We start from the raw sequence: 20,291 nt of genomic DNA, 5'->3' as shown, positions 1-20,291 counted from the left end.
ATGGTTTTTAATCCAGCTTGGATGGCAAGCTTGAAAAAAAAAATACAAAAAATGACCCAGTTCAGAGAATCAGATTTTATTTACATAAATATCAAAAAAAGAGATTATTTTAAAATGATAAAAATTATTTAATTTAAAAGCATTTTGTAAAATCTGGAAGATACATGGTAAGTGAACTTGTGGTTTGTTAATACCCTTTGCTTGGGGACTTTTCTACTCCACGATTTATGAAAAGTCCCAAATACTCTCTAATGGGATTTTTAGCTCAGTTGGTTAGAAAGCACAAAACTACCTCTGGGGATTTATCCACTGCACCCATTAGAGGCTCTGTACACTCTTCCAGCTGATCCTAAAGGTCTTGAGTGCTGAGCATTACTAAGGGACACCCAGTCCATTCCTGGTATCCTTTTCTCTTTTCTGTGCTCTTAGTGTGAGGTCCTAAGGTGATGTGTATGGCAAGAATGGGACTAAGAAGGCCTTGACTGAAACCGCAGCTCAGCCCTGAAACTGACGGACCTTGGGCAAGTTCCTCAATCTCGCTACCCTGTTGTCTCTCATTTGGAAAATTCAGTTGCCTGCTTTACAGGATTGTTGTGCCTTCTGGATTTAATAACTTGTGAAAATAATATATATATATATATATATATATATATGAATGAGAGATTCTCAAAAAGACTTCTTGGATAGGTGAAAATGAATCTGAAAAATCAGAGAATAATAAATGGTGTTCCTTTATTCAGAAGTTATTCTCAAACTTTGGTGAGAACAAAATATCACCTAAGCAGCTTTTGAAATGATGTCCATTCTAGAAATTCTGATTCAGTAAGTCTGGATTAAGCAAACATTACTATCATGGAACCACACATTGAGAAATACAGCTTTAGAACATAGTATTCAATCAAAATTGTAAAACAAATACTGGTTTTATTTGAGAACATTATATGCAGTGATTCTTTCTTTAATGACGTATCTCTCACTTAAGTGTTCAGGTTTATAAGGCCTCTGATTCTCAATTAGAATGAGTTTCCTATGTCCCCTTCATGAATAGAACTGTATCAACCTTTCACATCTAAGCAGCACTGAATTCTAATAAGTGTGCCACTGTAAGGCAGCCAACTATGGAATGGTGATTGGAAAAACACCACACATTGTTTCTTGCCTACTTATTTTAAAACTGGGTAATAAAAGGTGTTCACCATTTTGCCATGTAAGGTACTAAATTCGGAAATATTTTCACGGACATAGGGTCTTCCCCCCCGTGATGGCTTAATATAATCCACAACTACTCTTCATTCCTTCATAAAGTTGATCCATGAGTATTTATTCATGGAAGAGGTCTTAGTGGTCATCTAGTACTATCCATTTATTTTACAGCTAAAGAAACCCCAGCTAATGTCAGCTGGCTTGTCCCCCAACCCAGAATCTTCACAAATGAAGTTTCCCTTCCAACGGAAGCCTAATTGAGAGCCAAGTCTACACTCGAAAAGATTTCCCCACTGAGTCTAACTTTGCTATCCAGTGTTAAAAGGGAATCCAGTGTCTTAAATCATAGTATTAGTAGTAATTCCTTCGTGTACATAAGTGCACAACATTTAGGTTCACCTCCTTCACAGTATCTTACTGATAATATAAGAAAGCAGGATGACAGATTCATTTCACACAAAAATGCACTCCTTCAAAATAACAAAATAACCAGAATTCATTTTACTTCAGATCCTGAAAGTCCAGCATTAAGAAACATTAAAAAGGCCAGGTATGGTAGCTTCATGCCTATAATCTCAGCAGTTTGGGAGGCTGGAAACAGGATCACTTGAATCCAGGAGTTCAAGACCAGCCTAGGTAACATAGCGAGACCTCATCTCTATTTAAAAAAAAAAAAAAAAAGCTGGGCATGGTGTCGCATGCCTATAGTCCTGTCTACTTGGGAGGCTGAGGCGGGAGGATTGAGCCAGGCAGATAGAGGCTGCAGTGAGCTGTGACTGCACTGTTGCAGTGCAGCCTGGGCAACAGAGCAAGACCCTGTTTCTAAACAAAAACAAATTGCATTTGAAAGTTACTTCTTCTGAAAAGATAATTCTCTCCCACATTCCACAGTAAAATAAATGAATTCATTTTGGCTGACTGCTGTTTTGGGTTATTTCCCCATTTTTCTTAGATGTGTACAAAAAATTAGTGCTGATGATATTTTAATCTGAACCCTCATCTGCTCTTTTGATAGATTTTTTCCCAGAATTTTTTCTGTTAACCCAAGCCCACACAGCCAGCAAAACTCCCAAGAATCTTGCCGCCAATTTTCCTTTTCAATTGTATAAAGTTTTGAAAGTTATTGATTCTGTAAATGTGAAAAATTAACTTATCAAAATATAGCATACATAAAATGGGAACTGGCCAAAGAAACACAAAGAATATTGTTTTAACTGGAAGTTCTATCATTAACTGCTGCAATTACTGTATTCCTGATACGGCTTTTTGCAATATATTTATCACAATATGGGAACGGTTTAATCTACTCCATACAGAGAGCAGTAGGAGCTCTCAGTGGCTTCAAAATATGATGGTTCTTGCCACAAACAACTAATCTAAATTTCTTGCAGATGGCAGGCCTAACTTTTTCTCTCTAAAAGGAAATAACTCTCCTCCAAAAGTCAAATTTGGTTTTAAAACTGTGGTGTCTTTAACCACTTTTTCCCCCCAGTTTTTCAGTTGACACTTTGTCATGAGTTACAGTGGCTTGCATTAATCACTCTGGATTCATAAAGAAAATATTTTGTGGTAGTTGACTATCACATGCAAGAAACTAAGTGCCCTTTGCGGGTGACTGCGCAGGTACCTCTGATTTCTTGCCAAATCATTCAGAATGCCGCAAATCCATTAAATCTCTCCACAGGGAGGAAAAAATTCCCGCATTCTAGAGAGAGAATTTATGAGTTCATTTCAATCACCACAAATGAAAGCCACCCTTAATATTCATTAGAGATTTTACAGTGGCAATATACATTATCTATTCATATGCCCCTCTAAAAGGCCAATTTCCCTTGAAACCTTGCATGGCTCCAAGCCACTCCTTGTAGAAACAATGGCCTATGTCCAAGTGGAATCAGGGGAGGCAAATGGATGACATTTCCTTATCCATTGGTAGTAATTCCACTAAGCCACTATGGTGGCTATGAGTTTCTGAGCTTTAAAAATTAAAGGACAGATTAGGAATGTGCAGTCATGTCATTGTATCACTTCTCTGCTGTCATCTGTGACCATATGCCCTAAATTGAATAGAGCTTTTCGGTTGGCATCACAAGAGGTGACTTTTGAAACTGACATTTCTTTCATTTGGAGAAATGTATATGTTGGAGACATAATTCTATGAGCCTGAGTGCTTTCCATTAATCTCCGTCTTTCTACCACCATAGTTCACGCCACCATCATCTTTCATCTGTTTTCCCTGCAAATCTATTTTCTTCACTGTATGTAGAGTGATCTTTCCAAAATATCAACTTAAGCCTCATCTCCTCAACAAATCAACAAGAAATGCCAAAATAAGCCCTTGGCTTAAAGCAGTTTTTGCATAGCTTCCTCATTGCTTTTAGGGAAGACACAGCAAAACAGCATAACCTATAAGACCATATGTGGTCTGACTCCTTCCTCAGTTTTACTTTGTCCCACATCTCCGTGTTTTCTCTCCCAGCCATTGTGAATTCTCGTTCTCCTTATTTGGAGTTAGTTAACTCTTCTCTTCCATCACATTTGAACTCAATCATCACTACCCCTGAAAGCATGTTCTGACTCCTTCACTAGGTCAAATTTACCTATTATTGGCCTTCACAGAACCATGTAACAATCATAGCTCTTATCAAATCTGGCATTTCATGTTTATTTATGTGATTAAATATATTTTTGTTTCTAATTAGACTATGGGGTTTACAATAATCTGCTTCTACCCAACAGTTTATCCTCCTTATCTGGCATGATGTAAATACTCAAAACAAATTGTTGAGTAAATGAATAAATCAGTTCTTGATTTTAACACATCTTGTGCCCTGGCTGAAAAATCCTTTCTATGGGTGAGACATGGGCTTCCACTGGGGTTGGGCTTGATGTGAGCTGCAATAAAGCCATATTTCTAGTCCAATTATTCATCAGTATGGTTGTATTTAATAACTGGGAACCATGAGATGCATAAAGATCTTACACTGAATATTCATAAGGGTTTTTAGAGTGAATTCAACCACTTGCTTTACAACTTCCCAGGAAGGAGAGGGAACATGAATTTCTTTCCTTCATTTTTCATTCTTTCTGCAAAAGGTGGTTATGACTGAGCGATATATTATGACTTTGAAATAAAATAGCATGAAATGCATATGTGATGTGGCTATGATAAAATATATGAGAGGAGTTTTAAAAAGCTAACTTCATTTTACATACGCAAGACACTGTCAATACAATCATAATTTGGGAGGTCAGAAAAGGGCAATGGTGATGCCAGCACATACACTCCAGCCTCTTCTTCTTTTTGTCTGTTTTCCCTAGTGACTCAGGCACGGTGTCGCTAAAGTACCCCCAAGAAGCTAAAAGTAGATTCTCACCCATTGCTCACTGTATACATTTCAGTGAGTTAGCTCCAGTTTTCTTATTTCCAGGGAGAAATAAGTGGGCAAACTATATGAAATAATCTTAAAAACTACTGGAAACCACCAACGTAAATTCAGTGCAACATTTTCTCATGTAATACAGGATTGCTCGGAATTGTCGATGGTGACATCCTAATGCAAGAACCTATCTTTGTCACCATTGTGGCCACACAGCTCAGGGAAATACCTGATATATCATAGATACTATGCTGTTGTTTACTGAATGACAAATAATTAGAAACATAATAAATTATAATTAAATGATAATAATTTCCCTTGAAAATAATAGCTTTTCTTCATTAAGTTCCAATTAGGTGTCAGGTACAGTTAAACATGTTACATACATTATCTAGTCCAATTCTTACTAGAATTCCACAAAGAAATCTTTGTTTTCCATTTGATAGATATGAAACTGAAACTCAGAGAAATGAAGTGACTTAACGGTTACACAGACAGTCAATGGTGAGGCCACAGTTGAAGGCCAGGCTTATTTGACTCATGGAGTTTCCACCATATGCTGCTTCTCTTTACTGCCATGGTTATTTATATATCTGCTGCAAAATTTAAAGACAGCTTAATGACAGGAAAAGTCTGGACTAAGAGTTAGGAGGATTATGTTCAGCATCAGCTCTGCCATCATGTGCTTTGGGATCTCAGGTAATTCACTTAATCTTCATGCACCTCAGTTTCTTTATCTGTAAAATGGCAGTAATACTCTGCCTAATTCATAGAGTTAGCATAAGAGCAAATGTGAGAAAAGCTATATTGCACCTTGAAGGCAGGGTCTCTAATTATCAAGCTGTTAAACCCCTACTTTTAATCAGCACTTTCACAGGCAAGATGTCATTTTATACTGCAAGCTGGGAACTGATGTTTCCATTTTTCTAGATGAGATAAGTAAGGGTAAGTTACTAACCTAGTCTAAAAAATTACAAAGCTAACTGTCACAAGAACGGAAAACCAAACACTGCATGTTCTCGCTCATAGGTGGGAATTGAACAATGAGATCACTTGGACATGGGAAGGGGAACATCACACACCGGGGCCCATTATCGGGAGGGGGGAGGGGGAAAGGGGAGGGATGGCATTGGGAGTTATACCTGATGCAAATGACGAGTTGATGGGTGCTGACGAGTTGATGGGTGCAGCACACCAACATGGCACAAGTATACATATGTAACAAACCTGCACGTTGTGCACATGTGCCCTAGAACTTAAAGTATAATAAAAATAAAAAATAATAAATAATAAAAAAAATTACAAAGCCATGATCTTTGCAGAAAAACTTTGGATTTTATGTATATTTCAGCTTACAATCCTGCTCTGCCACCTGCATAAATCAGTTATCCTCTTTGAGCTTCAGATTTCTACCATTAAAATGGAAATAATGATACCATGATACCATCTTACTGAATCATAACCCAATTAAAAGAATATATAAAAGTACCTGAAATAAAGTCAAGTGCTAAGTCAATGGTGACCGTGATTATCACAATGTGTCTCTGTGCTGAAAACAAGATTTCAAAGGCATGGACCACTCCAGGTGGCACCTAGTGTGTATGTGATGATGGGCGGGGGTCAGGGTGATGGTTGCAAAACAGACGTCTCTCTCCAACCAAGCACTCTTTACATCACATAGACCCTGATCTTCTGCTCCCTTCTACCGTCTTACTTAAACTTCACCCATCCATTTTTTCAAAGCAGGCTTTCCTCCTCTGAAATAGCATGTAAAAGGATTTTTAAAGTGCTTCTGGTTTGAATGGTGAGAGCTCCTGAGAATGAAAATGAAAATTCTGGTTCATGAAGAAGTTTCTGTAGCCCTGAACTGAACTCATATGCATCGTTGCTGGTTCTGGCTTACATTGCTTAAGTTATGGCTGATGCATCCAAAGACCATGAGGGAGAGAGAAAGTAGATGGGATAGAGAAAGTGTAGCTGTTCAGAAAACAAAACAAAAACCAAAACAAAACCCTAAACCTAAACCAGCTTAGGTAAAGGTAAAAAATGTAGAAATAAGGCCAACATGCGTCATCTGAAGAAAATGGCTTTGAAAAATTAGAAAAAAACCTTTATGTACAAGTCTTTTTCTGCACATATAATTTATCTTCCCCATTGTATCCTTATGACCCAAACTATTGAAGACAGCAAGGATCTTAAATATGATCAATATTCTCCTCCATTCCAAAGATGAGGAGGTAGAAGCCCATGAGATGAAGCAATTTGACCCAAAAAGATCCTACTATGACAGAGCTGAGCTCACAGCTGACTCTTCTGGCTTTGAGCAGTATTCCTTTGAGGGTATAACACAGCCTCTAACACACCATGTTGCACATGCAAAATATGTCTTTTCTATAGTTTGCTTAGCAATATTTGAATTATGAACATATTTCTTTGCAATAAAAGAAAATTTGGCAACACTCGGAGCATCTGCCAAGGCTCATTATATGTTCTAATGAGCTCATTCAAATGTTCTAACATTCAGGCTTCTCTCCTGCCAAAGATTGATGTCCAGCTTTGGTGATTTGCTTCCTTCTGTTGAAGCATGAAAGAGAGGCTCTAAGTAAAAAGGCCATTTAGGTCTCTGACGGCTAATGAGCAGATTGGGCCCCCCTCAGATTGTCCATAATTGTCTTCCTCCTTCTATTTGAGAATCCAATGAAACAAATTCCAACTTCCGCTGTGAAATTCAAAATGTAGTTATAATTGATTATCATGGATCCTATTTCATGATCATAAGAACTAATCTAAATTATAAATGTTTTATGATGACTAGGAAGATTTTACTATAAGGAGTATCAATTCAACTTTCTTCTTAATATGAAGCACTTGAGTAAACAAGCACACGGTGAAAAACACACGAAGAGAGAAAAGGAGCAAAATCCTTAGGGTAATTCATGAAGAAGAGGGATTCTTGGTTTCCATAACAATTCTATAACTCGATCACAGGACTATTATTTTCACATATGCATGAAGTTTGTGTAATTGGGAAAAGCCAAACATCAACCCAAACGATTTGACTGGTTTGAATGCTGTGTCTCAAAAGTCTAATCTAATAATATCTCTATTATCTTGGGTTTCCAGACTAATACTTCACACTTACAGAGAAATTGCATTTTGTCCTTTTATCTTTATTTTTATTGTAAAAGATTTTATTGGAAAAGACACTTAAACATTTTATGCACATTTACGATTTACTTTCTTCATATTCAACCTAAGGAATTTCCATAAACCTGACATCTTCTACTATTATAATATCTCATATTTTATGTGTTTATTCTATAAGCTCTTCTTTAGCTAATAAAAAATGTGTTCACATGTCTGGCTAGACCTTTTTTCAAGCTTATTTTATATACAGGTACTACAAAGTGTTTGCCATTTTACTGAATTTTTACACCAAAAATTGCGATTACTTATTCTTCCATTTTACCATTTTCTTTTAATAAGATCTCATAAACTCTCTTGTCCACCCCTTCTCCTAACACACATGCATACTTCTAAGGCTCCCAAGTTCATAGGCTGGATGTCTTAGGAGGCACCTTACATGACTTTGCTAAATGAGTGAATAAATGGACAAATGAATGAATAAGCTATTGCAGAATCTCCTAATTTTCAAATTCTTCTCTCTTGGGTAAATACTGATTCTCCTACCATCAAACATTAAATTGGTCATAATTAAAATTTCATCATATAAAATTGTCATAATTAATGATTATTTTCTTGCTCACTTTAAATTTATAAAATTATTTTTAGAATCTTGATTGTCAAGTATATTAATTTCAGCACAGACTGTAGCAAGTATAGATATGTTTTGGCATTTTTGTATCACATTTTCCTATTTATCTTTTTGAAATTCTCAGTCCAGATTGCCATTTATGATGCTTTCTTTTCCACAAGTGGTCCAAATATATTTGCTGAAACTTTTTACCTTTCCATCCCACTATAATTCCACTGCAAAAAAGTAAAATTTAAAGCTGTTCCAACAAGCGGTTTTTGATGTTGGAGATGAAACACAAGGGTGTTAAATTATGAGGAATTATGTATTGATAGTTCATAGCCTACCTTCTTCTGGGTGGGTGTGTGAGCTTTCTTGTTAGTATGCCTTATCGTTTACCAGGTCCAAAAGTAATACCGCCCAGCACAAATGGGAACACACAGGTTTTTTGGCAGGAGCCTAACATCACTAAAGCACAAAGAAAATGAGAAGAGAATCTGCAAATTGTTTTTCCTTTTTCCTAAACCATGTGCCTCCTTACTCACTGTCTTTTCACTGTTCCTCTCTAGCCTTAATTCTTTCCTTGCATATTTCTAGTTTTCAAAGTCTACATCATGGATTCTTACTCATTCACCTACACTTTGAAACTTCACTACTGTTCACCAGATAGGTAGAGAAGAAAAGGAAGGCCAAAATGAGGAAATAATATGAAGATATGAAGATGGAAAAAATATCATTGTGCTTGATGAAAAGATGATACTCACTTTATCTGTAGTAAAGAGTGTGCAAAAAAGACCTGTGTGCATCTGGTTAGAAGGAAGAGTAGGTGAATGAGTTTAGATTTGACCCTGTAGGTTGTGGGGGAGGCGTTTAAAGGTTTGTGAGGGGAGCAGTGACATTATTAGATTTGAGCTTCAGGACCATTAATCAGGGTAGCATTTATCAGTTAGAATAGTCAAGAAAATTAATCTGTTAGATTAATCTGATAATGGTGTGTCATGTTGATTGAAGGGGGAAGACCAGGGTCAGAGAGACTGAGAGAGACTGCCAAGGGAGAGAGTAGAGAGACAAAATGGAGGACAGGCACGGACAGCTTATCCTGGTTCCATGGTCTGTCTCCTAAAGACGTCTGGTTTTCTTGAGACGTATTAAAACCTTTATACAACTTAACAGTGAAGCTGTGTATCCCAAGAGCACTTTCCCATGTCAATAATTAGCAGTTAGCAGGCTTCCTGTTCCTCCAACTGAAACAGTTGCGTAAAGAATTTTTCCATCATCCACACGGGTTGTCACCATTGTGATGAGTTCATGCGAGATTCCAAAACAGCCTTCTCATCTTGCCTTAGATACCTTTAAGTATAGCCTTGTTTATGTTCTCACCTTCAGATGCTGTAATATCAACTCCACTCATTTTTCTTTGATTTTTGTCATATGATTCTGTCTCTCACTATTAAAATTTTTCTCTATATACTATGTTTGAATTCTTCTATAGGCAGATCTCTGTTCTGTTTTTTTGGGTCTTTGACTTTGCCTCTTCCTGAAAGATCTTTTTTTACTGTCACTTTTTAAACATTTTCACACTATTTTTATGAAATCAGGTTCAAAATATTTTAGAAATTTGAGAGGAGGAATGGATATTTGTTCCTTGTTCATGTCTAGATTGTATCTCTTTCTTTCTCTCTCTCTCTCTCGCTCTCTCTTTCTCTCTTTCTCTCTTTCTTTCTTTCTTTCGACGTAATCTTACTCTGTCACCCAGGCTGGAGGGCAGTCGTGCAATCTCGGCTCACTGCAACCTCCGCCTCCCGGGTTCAAGCGATTCTCCTGCTTCAGCCTTCTGAGTAACTGGGATTACAGGTGCATGCCACCATGCTGGGCTAATATGTGTGTGTGTGTGTGTGTGTGTGTGTGTGTGTGTGTGTGTGTGTGTGTGTGTATATATATATATATATTTTTTTTTTTTTAGTAGAAACAGGGTTTTACTGTGTTAGCCAGGATGGTCTCGATCTCCTAACCTCGTGATCCGCCTGCCTCAGCCTCCCAAAGTGCTGGGATTACAGGTGTAAGCCACCACGCCTGGCCCCATTTCTTAATCTTATAAAAATAATTTGTTTATCCTTATAAATCTGAAAAAGTCTCTCAGATTTTGAAAAATATATGTGTTATTATAAAAACATTATATGAAAGGAAGATTTTGTCTCCTTCACAGCCCACAAACTCTATCCTTTCTTACCCTCATTCCCTACCAAGCCTATGGCTCATTTTCCTCCTTTTGTTAAGATGTTCCATGCTCTTAGCTTGCAGAGCTTCATAAGTACTCTTCAGTTATTCTTCTTATAAATTGATTTGAAACACTTGGCTTCAAAGATTATTTTTGGTCACCTCCACTATTCCCTTTCTTAAGATGCCTCTGAAATCCCCTCTCAACACCACTCATCTCAGATGGTAGAAAAGATCGTCATCCTTAGTTTTTCCTTTCCCATTTCTCTTGTGGAGTATACCCTTTCGTAAATCTGATCTTTTACCTTTCTCAATTTATATCAATTCCATAATCACATATATTTCTTCACTCCCAGATCCCACAGACATTACAAACAACTTAACTTCATGTTAAACATCTCTATGTGTCTCATTTTTCTGTTGATTTCTGTGAAGAGCCCTTGACAAATAATACATTTCCCTGTCTGATTCAGTTTGTTTATAGTATCTCAACTGAATAAAATGTTCCAATCTTACAGACCTCTGGGTGCTTTGATTTTTGCAATAAATATTTCTTACTACAGATGAATCCCAACAGTATTTCATTAAACTTTTCTAATAGATACTAGTAAACTTGCTTAACTAATGGATGTTTTTGGTATGCAAAGAGTTACTCAGAGGAAAGAAAGAGAGTGAGTAGGACTGAAACTACCTTACAGAATCGGAATTAGTGGGTGAAAGAGGGTAAGAAGTTTACTCAAGCTCACTCAGCTGGCAATGTCAGAGCTGCATTAAATCCATCAGCACCCACCTTGAGAGTGGGAGGCTACAGTGGGCTTAGCAGGAAGCATACCTGGGTGAACAAGGACTTTCTCAAAGATGAGTTAATTTCAGACCACCTAAAAACTCTGATGTAATAATAGAATCAAAGACACCAAGTGGATCACAAGGTCAGGAGTTCGAGACCAGCCTGGCCAACATGGTGAAACCCCATCTCTACTGAAAATACAAAAATTAGCCAGGCGTGGTGGCAGGCGCCTATAATCCCAGCTACTAGGGAGGCTGAGGCAGGAGAATCGTTTGAACCCAAAAGGCAGAGGTTGTAGTGAGCCAAGATCGTGCCATTGCACTCCAGCCTGGGCGAAGGGAGAGAATCAATCTAAGAAAAAAAAAAAGAGAGACACCAGAATGTACTATTCCTAAAATTTTTGAAGTCAAGGAGAAACTAGTGTCCTTGTAGATCGGACTCATTTCCCATGAAATGTGGGGTTTAGGCCCAGAGCCATCATATCTGCATATCTTGGCACATATATTTTTTTAAAATATAATCACACTCTTACCCTTTTAAATTGCAAAAATGTCGCCTCTGACTACCTGCCATTAATGGTAAGTAACGTTCATTACAGAAGCATATCTTTTCAAACCCCAACACTGCCTTCTTTACATTCTATAATATGAAAGTTAAATAACCGAAATAATAACCCTGCAATTACTATTGAAAAAAATACCAGCTCTGCTGAAATGAAACTGGATATTTTTCACTTGTTGTTGTTATAGAATATATGTGTAGAATACAAAAATAATAATTTGCACTCATCCGACTTATTTCACTTTAGCGTCTCAAATCCCAGAGTGTAAGTGGTCTCATTAAGTTTACCAAACCAATTTAACTCTAACATGCTCTCGAGCCCCCTCTCCAAGTCCACTGAGGCTTTTCTGTCACGAATGCTGAACACTATCATCTGAAATTCTGAGCATTCTGTAGGTATGTTTGACCTTCTGCAGATAAAACTCACTTAATCTTTAAGTTATATATTAAAATAGACAAAACTATCTAAATAAAAAAGAAAAATATGACTATTGTGTATTTCCCTACATCTACACACATCCACAAACACTCACATGTACAAAATAACTTAATTTATGTAGAATTGGATTTATTAGAATGAGGAAAGCTTTGGCTATAAGAACAGCTAGAAAAACAAGAAGAAATGCTTTATCTGGATCTATGGAAACAAAGTCCATTGGTTTCTAAGCTCCATTCATTTAGGCAACAAGTGCTACCCAGATATTTATTTATTTCTTTCTGTTCTGCATTTCATGTTAGAAAATGCTTACTTTTTTTTTTTTTTTTTTTTTTTTTTTTTTTTTTTTTTTTTTTTTTTTTAGAGACAGGGTCTCACTTTGTTTCCCAGGCTGGTCTTGAACTCCTGGGATCAATTGATCCTCCCACCTTGGCCTCCCAAAGTGCTGGGATTATTGGTGTGAACCACCACACATGGCCAATTGTTCAGGTATTCATTGAGGGCCCATTATATTATAGGAACTATGGAGGATACAAAGATAAGTTATTCCTCAGAAATATACAAATACTGAATTAATTCCAGCACAAGTGGAGTATGGTAAGTTCTATGAAGATGAGGGCAGTGGAGATAGCATCTGGCTGTGTATCTCCAGTGCCTGATATTGTGAATAGCAAATAGTAGGTGGCAGGATGTGTTTCATGAATATGTACTGAAAGAATAATGCCCTCAAATAATGTAGAAGTTCAAAGGAAGGAGGGACAACTTCTGTCTAGTGTTACCCGAAAAGCTTTCTAGATGATGAAGTATTTGATCTGAGTCTAAGGGTTGACGGGATGGGTTCTAACAGAGAGAATTCACATACCAGGCAGAGGCCATCACACAGTCACAAAGATAGAGGCAAGAAAGTGTGACACAGCCTTTAGGAATAGCAAATCATTCAGTTTGGCAGTTCGGCACAGGAAATCAATAAGGTGGGGGTAGTACACAGACAAGACTGAAAAAATTAGATTGAGTCCAGACTGATGAAATCCAGAAATGCCAAGATAGGGAGTCCAGATTTTATTCTTGAAGGAAACTCTATTTGTGTTCAGATGCCTATACGACAGCTTAGCCACTTGCCAAGGAGCCATCAGCCTTGATCCTGCTTCTGAAGCTGTCAGAAGGAGTCATCAGAAGCATGCCCTAATTATATTATCGGCTACTCTCCAAGAAGCTACTCTAAGAGAAAACCTGCAAAGTGCAGCAGTCCCAGAAAAGAAGATGAAGACTAAAGACATGGATGCAGCTGGAAACCATCATTCTCAGCAAACTATCGCAAGAACAGAAAACCAGACACTGCATGTTCTCACTCATAGGTGGGAATTGAACAATGAGAACACTTGGACACAGGCGGGGGAGCATCACACACCCGGGCCTGTCGTGGGGTAGGGGGAGGGATAGCATTAGGAGATATACCTAATGTAAATGACGAGTTAATGGGTGCAGCACATCAACATGGCACATGTATACATATGTAACAAACCGACACGTTGTGCACATGTACCTTAGAACTTAAAGTACAATAAAAAAATTAAAAATATAAAAACAAGAAGGAGAGATATTTAGAAATGATTAGTATTGGTCAGTTTCATCAGTTCTAAGTCTGTTATCAGACACCTGTTATATTTACCATGATACTTCAAACACAAGTTACTTTGGTTCTAGTCTTTGGAGATTTAATGCACAAATCTTAAAAGGTAAAAAAAGTTCTGAGAGAAAATATGCCTTTTCAGAGACCTCTAATATGTTATAAAATGTAGCCTCTGTCTAAGAAGAGACTGATTCTTTGAGGAAAATGGTAGCGTAGGCTACCTGGATACACAAAATTGTCCCATTCATTCACTGAAAACACACATGACCAGGAGCTGTAGCGAAATAAAGTTATAAAACATGCCTTGAGCAATTTACAATGAAATTGAAAAAAAAAAAAGTGCCACTCTTAAGTACTAGAAGATTTATAATATTTGACTTTAGCTTCTTGACTATTTCCATTTTTTAGTTAAGAAAATTAAGATTAAAAGGTTTAAATAACTTATCCAAGCCAAAAAAAAAGTAGCACAGCCAGAATCCAAATCCAACTTTGTTTGACTCCAGAAAGCATACTGTTTCTCATGTATCATATAATAGGCTTAGAGTCTGCCCTAGTATATGGAAAACACTCTCATGCAGTAGCTAAAAGCAGGATCTCTAGCTAAAAGCAAGACCTAGGTCGTAGGTCTTGGCTCTACCTCCTGTTAGCTGTCTGACTTTGCACCTGTTGCTAACTTTTTATGCCTCCATTTTCTCAACTGTAAAATGAAGGGAAATAATATTTCTTTTCTTTTTCTTTGAGACGGAGTCTCACTCTGTCACCCAGGCTGGAGTGCAGTGGCGCGATCTTGGCTCACTGCAAGCTCCACCTCCCGGGTTCACGCCATTCTCCTGCCTCAGCCTCCCGAGTAGCTGGGACTACAGGTGCCCGCCACCATGCCTGGCTAATTTTTTTTTTTTTTTTGTATTTTTAGTAGAGACGGGGTTTTACCGTGTTAGCCAGGATGGTCTCGATCTCCTGACCTCATGATCCGCCTGCCTTGGCCTCCCAAAGTGCTGGGATTACAGGCGTGAGCCACTGCACCCGGCCGGAAATAATATTTCTTAAGGTAGTATTTCATAACGTAAGTCCTTACCTTATAGAGTTGATGTGAGACTTAAATCAGATAATACATACAAAATGCTTAGGAAAATGGCAGGCTCAAAGAAAATGCTCATTAAAATTAGCTATTATTTTTCAGTGAAATTTCATTATAATTGCAATAATTTAGACAATTCACTTCACGTTTTCTTGATCTCAGTCAACACACAAAGTCTTCCTTCAATCAAAAAGAAATCCCTGGAAACATTTTATGCAGTCATTAATTTGTGCACAAATGAATATCTGAAATGTTAACATGGGAAAAAGTCACAAGAGTTTGGTTGTTTTTTGAAAAGACAACTTTTGCTCTGGTAACTTTTCTGACACTGATAAATTTGACTGATTAGCACTTTTGCTATCTGTTTCTTTCCCGACAGTACAAAACCCCAGATAAGATGACACATTTCCGTAGCTTGCAAACTTACCCATGAATGTAGAAGATCCATATCTGAGCAGGAAGACTTGAGACTTGTGTGGCGAATACAAGAGGAGCAGTGGCCCCAGGGTCCAACTTGTGCTATTTGGAAATCAACACATGTCCAGAGAGGGTTTTCAGGAAAAGGCTTCCACTGATGCCACATGTAAGCTTCACCTTCATACCAAGCTAATTTATCTTCCAACTTGCAGTCATTTAAAGTGCTAGATCTGCCCAGTGATGCAGAAAGAGTATCCAATCTGATCTCCATTTCTTCCTTCCTCCTTGTGCTAACACTACTCACTTTCTTTTCTTGGGACTTGGTTAATTTCAAACAAGAAATCAATGTGTCATCTTCATCTTCTGAATGACAAAGAAATGGGTTAAAAACTATGATTATAATTCTTCCCTTTCTATGAGAGAAATAAATGAAGCGCACTGGATAAACCAAGAAGTCATTCAATTTTACAAAATTATTTACAGCAGCATTTATTTAAAAAGTAAGTTATTTTGCTATACAAAATTTTTTGTTTTATAAAAGTCTCATTTTTCTGACATGTTTGAAACCATAACTATTGATTAAAGTCTATCTCACTGGAATGAATGGAGGCCACATACAAATAATATGCTGAAAGATATTTGAGAAAAAAATACAATTTTTTTTAAATGCACCTTTATGTTTCTATTATTAAATATGTTTAATTTTAAGGTCATGTGTATAATAAAGAATTATAAGGAAACAAATACAATTATATGCCTTACATAAAAGAATGAAATCTCAGTGGATATGGACTGAAATCCTACTGGCATTCTGAAATTGTCTATTTTAATACCAATCTGCCATGAGATTTATGCACGCAGTGTGTCTCATAGTGAAATAGTTTTTAAAAAGCAAGAACGACAAAACCAAAAAAAAAGGCATATCTGTAATACTATAAAGTTCATTTGTGAGATCTATATTTACACAATGTGGCAAAGACTCTGATGAAATTTCTAGTAATATAGAAAACAGTTACAGAAAATATAAATATATATCACCCAGAGTCAATTGCTCTATGTCATGGAATCCCTTTAAATCCAAATGTTTAATGAGTATTTTAAAAAGAGTTTGATTAATTAAGACATACCATTATAAATAAATAAATGAAAATCAAAGTTGCATGCCATGGACACACTAATTTGCTATGCTTACGTCGAAATTCAAATATATGGTTTTCTATGGCCAAAGAATGGGAACGGTGGACACTGCTGAGCCTCTCGCTCTCACTCTGTCTCAGAGCCTGGTCTTGAAGGGAAGGAGAAATGGGGTGGGGCATAAATACAGGGTAAAATTCAGGAATAGATGGGGATGTCTGTTTCAAAATAACTTGGCAATAAAAACAATCCTCAATGTTTAATGATTATCTTAAGACCTTATCAAAATGGGCTTCATTAATATATGCTTCCTTAGTTCTCCCTCAAAGGAATTGTAACAGCTTATTGAGTTCTTACTTACGGAGGTTTATTAATGTCGGTTTCACCTCATCCAGACTCTGCACTCTGGCTTTCTTAGTCCAAACCAGTTTCTGTAGCCGCTTTAATGTCCCCATTGATTCCACAGGGTCACCACCCGATTTTATGGCCTAGTACAAACACAGCTCAAGGTAAAGACAAATTATTCTGCACAAAAGATTAAATATAAAATATGTTGAGATCATAAATGTGGAAAAATTAATAATATGACCTTAAAACCTGAAGCCTGAGTCCATTTAAGCAATAACTTGAAAGCACACCACATTTTTTGGGTTCAAAATTGTGAAATACGTTACAACTGTCCAGTCATACTAAAGCAGAGTGGTTTTACCAATTTTTTTTTACTTCAAAATACAGCAAAATGGATTGAATTCAGAAATATCTATAAATGACTCACTCCTGCCCACTGTGAAACAGTGGAAAAAAACAAGATCTTTGCAGTGTAATATAGATGGAACAAGAGGTTCAAAGTTGCTATTTGCTAGTGTTGGAATAGACCGATAGTATGCAAAGTCTACCTGCTAATATTAGATAAAGAAGAAGGTAAATTGTCTTCATTTTCTTTTTGGAAATTTGTGGGCAAACAGCATTTGTTTCAAGTATGAAAATTTTTCAGATAACATACTTTAAAAAAAAAATAGCCTCTTACTTTGTAGAAGATATGCACTAAGTGAAACAAAAGATAGCCACAGCATACCACATTATGTTTTAGTATATGTGTCACTTGTTTATTGTGACAAAATATGGATAAAATATAATTAACATTGCATTAATGACTCTTGTTTTCTTTAAAAAGATTCAGGAATGTTTCCCACTAGTTTACGGTTGAATTTGTACTTATATAGCTTTTACTTATTATCTTAAGGATAGTTCCTCTTAAGGATTTCAAAATACTTTGGAAATTAACTCTTTGTGTGCTAAGTTTTACATGAGTTGATAAAATCATTGTGCTTTGTTGAATTCACTAGATGTGATGTAATACATATAGGAATACTTTTTCATCCAGAAAGTTCTACTCAGAAATATTTCTCCACCTGCTTTTGTCTCATTCTTTCCATTGAACAGCTGATAAATAACATCTACAAAGACACTGCAATTTTCAAAAGGTGAATATTGCCTCCTCATTAGTGTTTGAATGAGACATTTATAATAATGCTTTCCAAGCCTTTGAAAGAGACTATAAGCCCAAATAAATGTTTGGAAGTAAAGAATATCCAGCATGAAACATTTCAAATCCTTACACTCAGCTGTTATCTTTGGTCTTTATGATAGACTTTGAACAACCAGCATAAACTTGTTGTTCTGTCTCTGCAAAATAGCACTTACGTAGGAAATGTGACGTTTCTGTCAGAGGAAGCCATACCTTTTTGCGTTAAATAAATGGGAAAATATTGAAATCATTTTAATCTTTTAGAAAGGACCGTGATGAGATATGCTTAGAAACGCAAAATCTTCTCTGTCTTTCCAAAGGCCGTGCTCTGTTCAACACAATTTCTATTGCTTACTTTTTTGTATTATTTCTCAGGGTTTCTTTTAGTGCTTTCTGAGTTACTTGGTTTTATAGACGCTTTACAGCTTAGGAAAGGCTATTTTCTACTCTTTAGACCCTTTCAGAAATCATAAGATGACATTGCACAACCATTTTTTCTTTGCTGTGCTTCTACTCTTATGTCAACTTCTTGTTACGGCCAAAGCTTAATTGTTCCACTGAAACACTGGCAACAAAAATCACCTTCTCTTTTCCCTTTGTGAAAAAGGCTTTAATGTGGAGAAAGGTATTGTATACCAGGGAAACGGAACTTTGTATAAATGATTTTCCCCCAAGAGGAACTAAAGCATTTGGAAGGTATCTGAATTCAGATAAGTAAGATCTCATGGCCTAGAGGTTTTAAAACAAACTGACCTTTCATTATTTTGTTCACACTCTATTATAGCCTTTAAAATCATGATATTGTTATTTTTTGTATCTTTATTCACTTTGAGTTACTAGACATTAGTCTACTGCATTTTATTTATTTTTTTAAATCTTGTGTGTCTAGATTGTACATGGCTTAATAAATGTGTACTGAATGTAAATACAATCCTAATTTTATACATGTTTTATGTACACAATGGAGTATCCATAGTACATTTTTGATACTAGACTCTTTACTTTCTAATAGCAAAGTATGTCTGGACAACCTCCTCTTGTTAATAGGTACTTCAAGGGATGAAATTTAGAGGTAATATTATTATAAAAGATACAGAATCATTAAAACTATGTATGAAAAAGAAAATGTATTCAGATTAAAAATACAGCCAGGTGCGATGACTCATGCCTGTAATCCCAGTACTTTGGGAGGCTGAGGTGGGTGGATCACAGGGTCAGGAGATCAAGACCATCCTGGCCAACATGGTGAAACCCCGTCTCTACTAAAAACACAAAAATTAGCTGGGTGTGGTGGCATGCACCTGTAATCCCAGCTACTTGGGAGTCTGAGGCAGGAGAATTGCATGAACCCGGGAAGCAGAGATTGCAGTGAGCCGACATTGCACCACTGAACTCCAGCCTGGGCGACAGAGTGAGACTCCATTTCAAAAAAAGAAAGAAAGAAAAAGAAATCCTCTAAAATATTTTTCAAATGATAACACTATTTATCTCATTTCTCTTATCTATTACCTACATATTTGTACTGAATGTGATTATGTTTTACAGTAACATGACTTTTAAATTCTAAATGTGTTCTAAGAAGATTGACCCATAAATTAAACCTAGCATTCAACAAATTGATAAACTTTTGTTGAGCACCTACTATATGCCAAGCACTCTCTCACATTCTGGGGATATGGCATAGAGGAAGTAATATGAGATCACTGTTTTTATCAAGTCTAATTCTAGAGGGAGGTGATGGGTGATAAACATATAAACAAGTATATAAACATAAGAATGTGACATAAGAAATGCTATATTAATAATTAACAGGGTGATTGAGTGAGGATGCAAAAGGAGGGTTTATTAATTTACTGATCAGGAGGAACTTCACTGAAGATACTAAAGCTGAGGCCTGAATGATGAGAAGGAACCAGATATGTGAAGATTTAGAGAGGGTTTAGAATTCAGCAGTTGGTCAGAAAGAATATTTCCCCTGAGACTTAAATAAGAGAAAAAGTCAGCCAGGCAAATAGCAGAGAGAAGAGAAGTCTTGGAACACAATACAGTTTGCAAGGTTCTAAAGCTGGAATCCCTGGAAGAATGCTTAGTACGTGCCCATGAAGGGAAAGAAAGGAAGAGTACCAAGAGATGAGCCCAGAGAATAACAGAGATCCTTCCAGGAGG

At 36.7% G+C, this 20,291-nt stretch overlaps 1 protein-coding gene across 1 annotated transcript in view; it reads right to left on the bottom strand.

Moving 5' to 3' along the window:
- SAMSN1 (SAM domain, SH3 domain and nuclear localization signals 1) overlaps nucleotides 1-20,291 on the bottom strand; it is a 168,035-nt gene that overhangs the window by 83,827 nt on the left and 63,917 nt on the right. The window contains exons 8-9 of the mRNA XM_015133115.3: nucleotides 16,959-17,085; nucleotides 15,474-15,826 (exon numbers count right to left, since the gene is read on the bottom strand). Of these exons, the coding sequence (XP_014988601.3) occupies nucleotides 15,474-15,826; nucleotides 16,959-17,085 (480 nt within the window). The remainder of the gene's footprint in view (nucleotides 1-15,473; nucleotides 15,827-16,958; nucleotides 17,086-20,291) is intronic.

The sequence above is a fragment of the Macaca mulatta genome, chromosome 3 (assembly GCF_049350105.2).
Source record: "Macaca mulatta isolate MMU2019108-1 chromosome 3, T2T-MMU8v2.0, whole genome shotgun sequence".
Classification (NCBI taxonomy): Eukaryota; Metazoa; Chordata; class Mammalia; order Primates; family Cercopithecidae; genus Macaca; species Macaca mulatta.
Note: the sequence above shows the minus strand (reverse complement) of the source record. Positions and strands in the feature narration are given on the sequence as shown.